This window comes from Aythya fuligula, chromosome 18 (genome assembly GCF_009819795.1).
Source record: "Aythya fuligula isolate bAytFul2 chromosome 18, bAytFul2.pri, whole genome shotgun sequence".
Lineage (NCBI taxonomy): Eukaryota > Metazoa > Chordata > Aves > Anseriformes > Anatidae > Aythya > Aythya fuligula.
Window position 1 is genome coordinate 6,428,736 of NC_045576.1, and position 12,724 is coordinate 6,441,459.

At 40.5% G+C, this 12,724-nt stretch overlaps 1 protein-coding gene across 2 annotated transcripts in view; it reads left to right on the forward strand.

Annotated features, from left to right (window-relative positions):
• The window catches only part of TEX2 (testis expressed 2), a 49,140-nt gene that overhangs the window by 15,102 nt on the left and 21,314 nt on the right, over positions 1 to 12,724 (forward strand). For both annotated transcript variants that reach the window (XM_032199492.1, XM_032199493.1), the window contains exon 2: positions 7,658 to 9,312. In XM_032199492.1, the coding sequence (XP_032055383.1) occupies positions 7,684 to 9,312 (1,629 nt within the window). In that variant the 5' untranslated portion in view covers positions 7,658 to 7,683. The remainder of the gene's footprint in view (positions 1 to 7,657; positions 9,313 to 12,724) is intronic.

Sequence of the window (12,724 nt, forward strand, 5' to 3'; positions counted from 1 at the left end):
ACAGACATGGTTTTGCCCACGGGTGGAAGGGATGAGGAGCCTGGGAGTCTCTGCTGTCCTGCAATTGCAATTCTTTGTTTGTAGTAAGCTCCTCATGCTTCTGTGTTCTGTATGTTCTTGTTTTTTAAAAGAATAAGTATTGCAATAAGTTGTAAATTACAGTGACTCTTCTCCACCCACTGATTTATTGCATATTTTCTCTTTTTGGATCAACTTCTCTTTTTTTCCTACTAGGGGAAATGTTCAATTTCTTTTAAATTATTTCACTTCAGTCTTCAGAAAAGACAAGATTTTTGTTGTTGTTGTTGTTGTTGTTGTTTTTTTTTTTTTTTTTTGACAACCTTTAACTGCTTGCTTTTTTGTCAAAATTAAACTCTAGTGCAGCTTTATGAAGTCCTTGGTACAAGTGATGTGTCATGGAAGGAGAATGGGAAGGAATAATAAGTAATCATTTGGTGAAGGCAGAAAAACTAATGTGGTAGCTGACCTTTTTTAGGTCTTTGGGGAAAATGCTAAGATAGAAATAGACTCACTTGGCTAACATCTAACAGGTTTTTTTGTTTGTTTGTTTTTTTTTATAATTTTTGAAGCATTTTAGATACGAGCACGTAGTAAGGACCTTTTTAATTTTGCTTGTCTTCAAAATTACTGGGATTTTTAAAAGACTATTTATTTGCCATTGCAGTTTTTATTTGACCTTTCTGTCCTAGATTTTGGTAAACAAGCCCTCGTGTACCTCTGGTAGATTTATAGTTCTTGTTATAAATGAAAGTTCCTAAGCAAGATTTCAGGTATTCCTGAACATAGCTAAACAATGATTATTTAACTTGGATTTTTCTAATCGTCAATGCATTTGCACAAAAACGTAATCCTTCTTTTATGAGGCTCAGGAAGAACTCCTCATAGAGGTATTTTACCTGTTTTAACTAATCTGTTTGACCTCTGCTAGAGGTACATGCTATGGAAGATGTGTATGTATATAGTAGTGTATATGTGGTGTATAGAGGGTGGCACTGCCTGTGTGAAGTATTTGCTGTGATCCTCGTGTTGGCTCCTGTAGAACACATTGGACTGTATTCTAATGTTACTTGATTGATATCAAATTCCTCATTTCTGTGCTTCTTGCAAGTCTGTCTTTCCCTATCTGTAACTCCAGATTTTCTATATAAAGATTTTACAATTATTTTGTTCTTTTGTTTTTTTTTTTTGTTGTTTTTTTTTTTCCTTCTATATCTCAAATCCAGGTGCACAAACTTTTTTCTCACTCCTGTTGGATGGTGAGCTTTAAAGTGCTACCATCAGGCTGGGTAACCAGATCCCTGACACACCGATTTCACAGGGTGATCGGGTGATGGTAATTACCAATGGTTTTTGTGTAGTTCATTTAAAATTAATGACTAGTGGATGTTAATGTATTCCATGGTTAATACCTATTACTCCTTTAACTCATTCAGATTCCAGAGGAATTTCATTTGTGATAATAAGAAACTTGAACAGGAATAGGAAAGGGTATTGAAATTTGTTTTGTTTTGTGTCCTGTTTTGTCTCTTATGGTGTAAATGTGTTCAATGAGATGAAATTTATGTGGCAGATAAAGTCCCATGAGCTGTGATCTCCACTTCAGTGAGATCATTCTGGACTAAATACACTGGAATTGGCTTTTGAGGCTACTTCTCTGGCAAAGTAGTGGTGTAAGATTATTGGAGGTGTAAGCTTCTGATTTAAAATGTTGCCTAAATCAATACTGTAACAGATAGGCTCATTAATACCTATGGCTTTGTTTTGAAGGACCTGAAATGAAGACTTCTAGCTCTTAATAGAAGGGATTTTGACAGACAGTGAGTTTTGTTATTTATTTTAAGTGAGTTTAAAGAATAGCAACAATCCTCCCATATCACTCAGTGTTTGGAGGAAGATACTAGCTAAGTCTCTATTAAATCAGCTGGAATTTGTAATTTCTGAGAGCAAATAGGTATCTTGGGTCAAATTGGCTTGTGCAGGTTAGGTATTCTTGAACTGGGAGACATTTGGCATGCTTCTAGCCTGCTTTAGAACTAGTGGCTTAATGCATTGGAGTCGTCCTGTCTGATGTTAATGTAACATCTTCCGTAGCAATTCAACACATAGCTGTTGCAAAGATAGTCTCAAACAAATTCACTGCTCCTTGCTACCCAAATGGAGAGTAGATTTAGTGTATGAATGATTTCCCTATGTACAAGTTGAAGCTTGGAAATGACTACTGTGTAACCCAAAAGAAAAAAAAGATCTATGTCAGTCCTAAAGAAGAGCCACATTTTTCCTCAGCCTAGGAGATGGTAATTTCCCAGGAGGTTTGCCTCTTGAAAGAGCAGTGGCACAGGATTGTGGGTGAAAGCAGAAGCGTGACCAGTTGGAAGCGTTTTTCCCTTTGAACTGTGGTGGCAATCTGCATGAAGTCAAATTAGTGGCTTCCTGGGTAGCATTTAGGGCTTGTTCTTCTGATGCAACTAATAGATAAAGGGAAAAGTATTAAAATGTTTTTAATAACCTGTAAGGCTTTCTACTCAGCAGGAAATAAATTCCTGTTTTGTATAAAGCACTTTTTTTTTCTGATCTGTGTTTAGGAGCCCCAAATACTCTGCCAGGTTTTGAACCTTGCTACGAGTTTTTCTGTATGTGTTCTCCTGATAGGGGATGCCCTTTCCCCCTTGGGTGGATGTTGCATTAAGTTACAGCAGTGTGACTGGAATTGTTGGCCTGTTGCAATATGTGTGAATTCAGTTACCCAATCTGTTCTGTTTCTCCAACTGAAGGATTACAAAAAACTTTGAATTGCTCTTCTGAATTTCCCTTAGTTAATTCCTAAATGTGACTCAGTTGAACCGTGTATGGGGTGGGTAGAATACTTGTGGTATGTGCAACTTTGACCTGAGGTAAATATGTGACGGTTATTCTAACTTGTGAGCTCTGAAAGCATATGCAAACAGAAGTAAATCTCAGTCTATTCTCAATACTTGGAAGGGGACTGGATATTGTTTGTTTTTTTTTTTTTTTTTTTTTTTTTTTTTTTTTTTACCTATGGACTTCAAAGTAATAAAACCTAGTCCCTCTTGTGATGCAGAAGGTTTGAGTAGAAGGCATTTGTACACGTGAATTGCTTAAAGTGTTGTTATTGCTAGTTCGTATGTGCATCAGAGTTTGCCTGACAAGATGAGAAGACGTGTTGTGGTGTGCTTTGAGCACCATGGGGTTATGAGCCATGAGAGGGAGTGAATGCCCAGGTAAACATCCTGGATGCACCCAAGTTGCATCCTAGTGTGCAGACAGGAGAAAAGCAGACTTATTTTGGACATCATATTCTTTATACATACACATATATTCCATGAATCTTCTAATTGCTGATATCCCTCTAATCAGCAGGGAAGGCCCAGTGCTTTAGTCTTCTTTTCAGTGTAATCTGCTTTGCAAGCCTTATCCTGCTTTCTGTGTGTGCTCCCTACCCCCAGTAGCTGTGGTTGCAACCAAAGGAATACATCCCAGGTTGAAACCTAGCCCTGCCCACCAGTAATGCAGAATCAAAAAATGAGTTCTAAAATTTCCACTACCATAGTCAGAAGTCATGTGCTAGCAAAATTAATGCAGGATTTTTTTTTTTGAGTTCTCTTCTACCTGCACTGTGGATTGAGCTTTCCTGTGGCTTGCTGGAAAAGCTGTAGCTTCTGAATGTTTCCTTTGGCAGAATGGCTTCTGTTGAAGAAATTGTTCATCTCTTTGTTAGAGAGCAGAATGGATATAAACATATATTGTAGATATGTCATACACAATGGTAAACGTACAGGTAATTAAGGTAAACAAGCCATTTGGACAAGTAGTAGTACCATAAATAACTTTCTCTCCCAGGCTTCTGAAAAAGCAACATGATTTTGTGAAGCAAAAGATGGATTTCTTCAGTCCCATAATACTTTTTATGCAGTAAATAAGGGAATGATTTATGTCCCCTATCTGTGTAGGGGAAGCCAATAGACTTCTGCTGCTGTGCTGCATGCGTTCTCAGTGATAGATTCGATGGTTTCTAGGGCTCAGGTGAAGGAGGATGGGTTTTATGTTTGTCTGCTGCAGGGAAAAGGGATTGCCAGTTCTGGGGAAAGCCGAGTGCTGTTGGGCAAAAGCAGATTGCTGGAGTGCTTGGCTATTTCTATAAACACTCTCCCTACCCTGCCACCCCCCAGGATCGTGAAGACGAAAATATCTGATGCTTTTTCCTCTTCCTGTCTTTGAAAGGGAGTTGTCAAAGCTGATTCTGTTGAGCCCTTTCTGTGACATGTGTGAGACCATAAGGTGAACTGGGGGTGGGGGTACTATGAGACAAATACAGAAACGCTCTCTCATTAGCAGGCATCCCAATTAGTCATTCCTGGTGTCGCTAAGAGCGGTGTTGCAAGGCTTTTAAAAGGTGTCGTGGCCTAAGTTGACCAAGCGCTGCCCAACACCTGGTCTCTCCCTGGGTGTTCCTGTTCGTCAGCAGGTGAATCACGGCGTGGTGGCGATGTGTTGGCAGCCGAGCGGAAAGTACATCCTCAGCTACTGCACCGCACAGCATCCCGGCTCAGTGGGGAAGGGCTCAACAGAAAATTCTCCTATTCCCAGGTAGCACGCGTGTGCTCTTGGCTCGGCTTTGTGCTGCAGGCTGTGGCAGCACTGTGGAAATAATGCCAGTGGGCAAGGACCAGGGCCTGTTGTTGTTAGGCCCATGGTGGGAGTGCAGGTGGTTAATTCACAAGTGGAAGCAGCAGTAGTTAGTTGCGCGGCGCTCTCGTTCCACCCTGCAAAAGCATACGAAGTTCCGGCTTTTGTGGGGAAAGGACTTTTCTTATCAGCCTCCTGTCCTTACAGGTAAAAGTTCATGTTTTGAATTGTTTGAAGCCTGAGGATCTAAGGTGTATTCAGGACTGACTGCTCTGTAAATAAAACTGATACTGTGCATATTTAAAATCAACAACAAAAACTAAGAAGGCAGCAGGGGAGATGGGCATAGTGTAGCTTTAAAAAGAAGGATCAATGGCAAAATACATTCCTGTAAGTATCTGTAATCTGCAAATGGTTGGTTTGGAGTTGTGCCCCTTCAGAAGGGCTGCTGGGACCTTGGGCAGGAGGCAGCACTTTTAAACAGCTTGGGAAGGAAGTGAGGGATAATCAAAAGTGGAAGCAATGAGGGTTGATTTATAAACTACCAGCAAGAGCACACAAGGTTAAAAATCACTTATTTGCCCAAACAGAAGTGGTCATTCCTGCAAACCACTCTCCTCAACTGAAATGCCACTTGGACCAGCTGTTGAGGGCATTGGATGCTGCACTTACCCCCTCTCAGCCATGGGCTGAGGATGTCAGAGTGCAAGTGTGGTTGGGTTATGTTAGTTTTCTCCTGCTGCCCTGTTGATGGTGTTGATTTAAGTATGTGCTTTCATAAGACATAATTCATGTTATGGAAACATGTTTAAGGGTAGAGAAATATTGTCTAACAAAGAATTTCCTTCCTTTCTGCGATAACTAGTTAATCATGATGTAAAACAATCTTGCTTGTTCAGGAAGCAGCAAAATCTTTTTTCAGTACATTTGGTCTGTGCAAGTAAACTTCATCTGTTTCAGGTAATTAGCACTGCATTAGCACAGCATGGCAACTGGTGTTTAAACACAAGGTAATTAACTGTACAGTGTAAACGTAGTGTGCTAGAGATCAAAGCAAAACAGTGAATTTGTATCTGATTTAAAAGTAACACATTAGTACTCTTCTGAGCGGGGGCAAAAAAGAAAGGGTCAGCCATTTTGTGCTGATGGCAGTAGCATCATATGCAAGTGCAAGCCTTGAGTGTGTGTTTTTTCCTCCTTCCATAGTGTATAGTGTTGTAATGGCTGAATCACCTGGAAGACGTGTGGGTATTTTTTGTCCTTTCAGAATTTTGATTTGCCAGTGCTGCAGTTTCACCACTAGCACAAAATGCTAGAGACATGCAAGAGCTGATGATCCAGCATTAGGCAAATAGAAATGGAGTATCTTGTCCAGTGTTGTGGTGTGTGTTTGTTGTTTTTTTTAACTCTCCAAAATAAACTTGGTTCATTTGTCTTTAAAAAAGAAGTCTGCTGTCTGACCGATGTGAAATGGAGCCGTGTCTATAGGAAGTGTGGGTTGTGTGTGCTGGCAGATCCCAGGTGTGCTGGTCCAGCCAGGAAATGGAAGACTTAGGTTTCTCACTAACTTCAGAATTCACCGAGTTATGCATTTATTGGTCATATGTGTAATATCTCTAAACTTCTGAATAACTGACAGTTCTTACTGTCTGGGTAAAGCAACTACTTGACCCACAGAAGTGGCAGGAAGCTGACGATCTGTTGAGTCGTAAGTGAGCCAGAGGAACATCTTCATCAGTGGCAGAACAGTTCCACAGTAAAAGCTGGGAGCCAGAATCTGATCTTGAGGCAGAATTTTGTCTCGTTAGGTGACAAGCGAAAGTGTGACTAGGTTCTGAAAGCTTGTTCTTGTTTGTGCCCCTGTTGCCTCCCTGATGGATGTAGCAGAACTGAATCAAAACCAAAACTAACTTTTTGAAGGGTTTGCAGGACAGAAGCCAACTCCTTCTGTATAACCTTACTGGAAAGCATGCAAGTGCTAGAAGAAGCAAGAAATCAACTAGTCAACAATTTAGGAGCCATAAAAAGGAAAACCATGCTGAGTATGAAGTTTTGGATAGATACTGTCTTCTGATCCAGTGTGATTGGATGAGCCAGTTAGCAAAGATCTGTTATTATAAAATGTTTAACCCAGCTCATTTTACTGACAGCATAAGAAGTGTTTACATGAACAACTCCACTAGTGGCTGTAAAGGGCTACAACCTTTAGTGGAAAGGTGATGACAAACAGGTGGCACTGGCTTGCTGGATAATGCAATCTTCAATACCTCTGCTGTTTGTGAAGGACACATCTCTTCACCACTACATAATCATTCTTCTGAACAGCTCTTTAAACATTAGCAAAGGCCTCTCGTTAATTCAGTGTGACAGTTTGATTACAGCATTTTAACAGCTCCTGAAAAATAATTCAGTTACTAACATGGTAAACTTGCTGTCTTGACAATGGAGATAAAGTGCTGCTTCACAGCCAGAAGGGCAGAGCTAATCTTTTAATTCCTGGTCCATCTTTGAGTATGGTCACCGGTACCTTGACTTGCCTATCTGCTTTACATGAAAATGTAGTCTAAGTCCACTTTCAGGGGTCGATAAAATGCTTGAAATACTGTGTAGCTATAGCTGATGTACATTGTGGGTATATTAGTTTATCTATTGTAAAAACAGCTGACATGTACCAAACTGATCAGAGATCAGCATTTTGAAAAAGTGACGTTCTATCAGTGAGAACATTTCCTCTACTGAGTGTCCTTTTGTTGCTAGCAGTTTTGCTGTAAGAATGTAATAAATGTATCTACAGTCAATTTCTTTAGTAATGGGCTATAATTTGACTAGACAATTTTAAACCCACTGAGATGAAAAATGTTCAGTGTTTTAGTTTTCTAAAAGAGTGACCTGTTGCATGTAACCTCTCTCTTGTGTTTGGCTTAACACTTGAAAATATGGGTGCTTGAGAGGAAAATAAAAAATTTAACGTAGTTTTACATTTTCTTCACAGACTCAGACACGTCTCTGGGACCTGCAATGACAAGTCAGAACAGTAGCCATGCAGAGAAAACTGGTGAAATGTCCTCAAAGCAGTCAGCACCAAAAGTGCAGGTCCAACGATCTGTCTCCCGAGAAACCATCACTATTCATTTCTCTGCATTTGGGAAGGAGGAAGAAGAGGAGGAAGAGGAGTTTAAAGAATTTTTTGATGAGGAACTAGATGACCAAAGCATTGTAACAGCACTTGAAGCCAAGGAAGACCTCTGCTTTGAGCATACCGGCCATGATTTTTCTGGTCCAGCTACCTCGCTTAACATGGCCAACTCTGCATCTCTACTGTCCTCATCACCTGCAGTTCTGCCAACGGCAGACAGTGTAAAGCTGCTGGATTCTCCTTCTGCATCTCACGTATTCAGTGCAGTGCCACTAGTCCTGTCTCCCTCATCACATTCATGTCACATGTCTAGCTTACCAGGTGCGTCACCATCTGTGGAACAGAAAGCCAGCTTGTCGTCTTCCCCATCCTCATCTCCTTCCAGATCAGTTGTCTGCTCTAGTGCATCGTCCACAGTTTCTAGTTCAAAACCTTTTAAGGGTTTAGTCAAGTCCCTTTCAACAGATGTGGAACCAAAAGAACCAACCCCACCGATGAGACATAGACAGTTAATGAAAACCTTAGTGAAATCTCTGTCTACGGACACTTCTAAACAAGAATCTGAAGCTGTGTCTTACAGACCGCCAGACTCAAAACTGAACTTGCATCTATTCAAACAGTTCACTCAACCTCGAGCTACAGGTGGTGATTCTAAAACTGCCCCCTCATCTCCATTAACATCTCCCTCTGACACTCGTTCCTTTTTTAAAGTACCTGAAATGGAGGCTAAAATTGAAGACACTAAAAGACGCCTTTCTGAAGTCATCTGTGAGCCTTTTCAGCTGCTCAGTAAAATAATGGGTGATGAAAGTAGTAGCCACAGGCCCAAAGCCTTATCTTCAAGTGCTTCAGAACTCTCAAACCTTTCCAGTTTGAATGGCCATTTGGAAAGCAATAACAACTACAGCATTAAGGAAGAAGAATGTGATTCTGAAGGGGACTTCTATGGTAGTGACTCTAACCTGAGTAAGAACGAACAGTCAAAAACAGCCGAGGAACACACAAAAGAGGCAGAGACCAAAAGCTCTCAGTCTGCAAACACAAAGGACGTGAGTTCGAAAACTTCACTCGTACTTGAAAAATGTTCGTTGTCTGCACTAGCAAGCAGAGAGGATGAGGAGTTTTGTGAACTTTATTCTGAAGACTTTTCCTTGATAGAGGATGAAAGCAAAACTGATAAACCTACTGAAACTTTGCTCGATCCTGAGATGACTGAGGAAAACGGTACTATGCTCAGTAGTGAAGATGAAACTAATCTGGATGTGCAACAACCTAAAATACCAGTGAAAACTTTATACTTCTTAACACTGTTAGTCTATGCTTACTTTATTATCCCTCTCCCTGGCTACTTAAGTGGACTCTTGTTTGGAATGGCCCTTGGATTTATGACAGCTGTCTGTGTGATTTGGCTGCTTATTCCACGTACTCACGAATATCTCAAATTGCATGGAAGTAGGAAAAAGCAGTGGAATACAGGAGCTCTGGACATCAAAGAACCTGAAATACTGAAGGTGAGGTCATGGCATTTTATCACTATGCATTATTTTGTGTCGAAGCAGTAAACCAGATATTCTAAAGGTGCGAGCGAGCTGAATTATCACCAACTGTGGTTAGAGTATTATTTCAGGGTCACGTGGCTTTGGCAGGCAGATACTAAAATGGTTTAGTATCCAAGAAAATATAAGACTTCGGTGTCCTTAAGGATTAGCAGAAAAACAGAATTGCTTCAAAACTAAAAGAGAAAGTTGTTTTGGTGATGGATTTGAAATGATCCCAGTCAAATACCGAGAGCAAGTAGTGTCAGAGTTCAGTGTGTAAAATAACATTAGTGCTTGAAGCAGTATTTTGGGAGATGTATTCTGTTCCTGGGGTATTTTACTGTCTAGGCAATAGTTTGTCTTGTCCATTCAGTCTGAGAAGCTCCAAGAGTGCTGCACTCACGTAAAGCACAGATTGTCGGAGAGCATATGGATTCTCCACAAACAGTAGCTGATTAGAATGGGAGGAGGAACGAGTAACGAAAGGGGCATATTTGCATGTTATGATGTCTCTGGCTCTGCACGATGATATCCTGGATGTTGTACTGTATAATCTGGATTACATTTCAGTATAATGTGTGCTTGAGAGCTGACTTCTAAATGAAGCTCTTAAAAAATTTCTTCTCCCTCCCCTTGGCCCTTCCCCATCTCCTCTTGTCCAGACTCTGTGAGTGGCTGTTGCTTCCATGTGTCTGGCACTTTGCTGTCTGTCTAGTTGTGATCTGTACAACCACTCTAGTTGTGTGAAGTGCTTTGTGTTTCTTCCTTGCTCCCCTCCTGCCTCTCCTATCTACATCTCTGATGGATTAAAATAATATTCTCCTAATGAAAAAAAAATAGATGGTAAAGCACACACTAGTTTCTAATGTTTAAGAGGAGAATTTCAAAATAATAGTTGCACAGCTTTCACTTGGTATCGTTTGTTTCTCTGAGTATTTTTGAATGCTTTCTTTTATTTGTGTAAATATTAAATCCATCCTGCGCTTTCTGGAGGTGCACCTTCAGTAGTGTGACAACAAAAAGGTTGCATGGACTGAAATCCATGCAATATTGGTTATATGCTGTAGAATCTATAGTTTGTTTTGTGTTAATAATAAATCTCATGTATCTTTAGGTAACTGAAAAGTTGGAGCAATGGGGTAGAAAAGCCAGTTTTTGCTGGGTACAGGCAGCAGTTGCATGCTTAGCCCTGACGCTATCTTGGTGTTCTTTAATTTTCTTGACTGGAATGAGTTGTAATCTTTAATTTGTTGTTGTGAATGCAGACTGAACGCTCCTCTCTGCCCATTTGATATACCCTCTGCTTACACGTACCAATCTTAACAAACTTTCAGTTCTGTCCTTTTTGATTGGGTGCTGAGACCCTTGGTCTGAATTTGCCCTGATAACATGAAAGCTGGTAAAGATCCTGGTAATCATTGGCTGCTGCTAAGCCAGCTCTTTGAGATGTTAGCAGGAACCTTTAAAATATGTTTTAATGCTTTTATCCAGGAGATATGTTTGAAGGGATGGCTACAGGCAAGGAATGCACCGTGCAGAGGAGTCTGTATGAATGTAGATTACTGTTTTGTGTAACCTGATGAGTATTTTTTGTGCTTGTGAACACAAAGTAATTGTCTTTAATATGTAAAGACCTATAAAAGGGCTTTTTGATCGTTCAGGAGTTTAAAAAACAGTGCAGTACCCATATTGCAATGGAACAATATAATATGATTTAGGAGATCCCAAGTTATTCCTCCTTCGTACAAATATTTTCAATTTTTCTCTGTCAAAATGAGCAATGGGTGGTTTAGTTCCTCTGCAAAATGGGAGAAAGTTTTAATCTGTAACAAAACTCACATGGATATGGGAAAATCAAACTCGATACTCTTGCATGAAGATGCTTTCTTAAGAAGTTGTTAGTCTTGTATTCTGGCCTGAACTGCTTTTGTGCCAGTATGACAAAAGCTGTAAGCAAGATCCCTTTGCAGGGCTCTAAAAGTTGGGATTCTGCCCAAGTGCTGTCAAGCTATTTTTGCACAGGTATGTACGCATGCTCTCCCATGTAAATATTGTCTGAGAAGTTTGTGTTTTCCTTGAATTTCAAGATCAGGCAGAAAATTCCCCTCAACAATTGCCAAAATACCTGAACATGAGTGCTTTCTCCCTGAAAATTGTTCCTTTGCAATACGAAAGAATAAAACACTGTGGTGGTTAGTGTGTGCTTCAGTTGATTGGAGTCAAAGTTCCTTTTTTTCCCCAGTTTGTATGCTTGTTATGTTTATTTCATTCTAATGACTTTGATATTGGGGGAGAACAAGACCAGAAAATGCACGTTTCAGTGCTTGTTTTCTTGCCCTTTCATTCCCGTGGTACTCAGTTCTCTAGTTTCCCTTGCCTTTTATTTTTTTCTGCCTTTGTCCACAGTTTGCTGATTTTATTTTATAATGCATTAGGCTTTTCTGACTTCCTTATTGGCGTTTCCAAATGCATGTTCCCTTGTGTTGTGCTGGCTGATACAAAAGGTTTTAAGTAACAGCTGAAATGGAAATGATAAATTTATCTTTTCCATTAGGAAGAACTTTCAGGAGAAGACCGTGTTGGCAGTGCCTGCATTTAGCACCCCGGCTGTGCAGAAAGAGAAGGCATTTTACCAGCATACTGTTCCTGAGTATCACTTGAGGGATTTCATGTTTGAGTTGCCTCTGGCAGACAAATGTATTTTTCAGTTAAGGCGGTGGAAACTTGTGCCCGTTTTATACCTTTTACTCCATGTCAGCAGAAGCTCAAATCGTGCATTGTGTTCTGCCCCATTTATCAAGCAAAATACTATTGCATCGTTGTAAAATAGTGGTAATAGGAGAGACTCACATAATTAGTGTGATTTAATTGGTCTGAAAAACATCTGAATTTCCATGCTGGAGCATTTGGTGGTGATGTTTAATGATATTGACTGATAACTAATCTGTTAATATCACTAAGAAGCTCTGGGGGCAGTTATATCCAGACTTGGGCTCTTATTGTGAAGTTGGCAGGTACTTTCATGTATGTATTTGGATATATCATAGCAATAAGGGGCTTCAGGTGTGTGTTATTCCCTGGCAGACCTGGTCTGTGTCCCCAGGCCCTGTGTAAGGCTGCCCTTTGCGATTCTCACCGCTCGGCTGAGGGTGTAGTGTGCCTGAGGCCTTCAACTAAATAACCTGAAAAAGGCTGATACAGGGCCTGACTCTGCCCTGCTTACTCGCATGAATTACTCTGTCGGACTGCAATTTGAACAATTTGCAGCCTAGAGGTATGAAAGCAGAAAAGTGAAATGTTTTAGACCTTTTCAAGGCATTTTATGGGGGCGCTGGTGTTGCAGAGCCGCCTGCATTCCCCAGAGGGCTGCAGTAGTTGGTGGCGC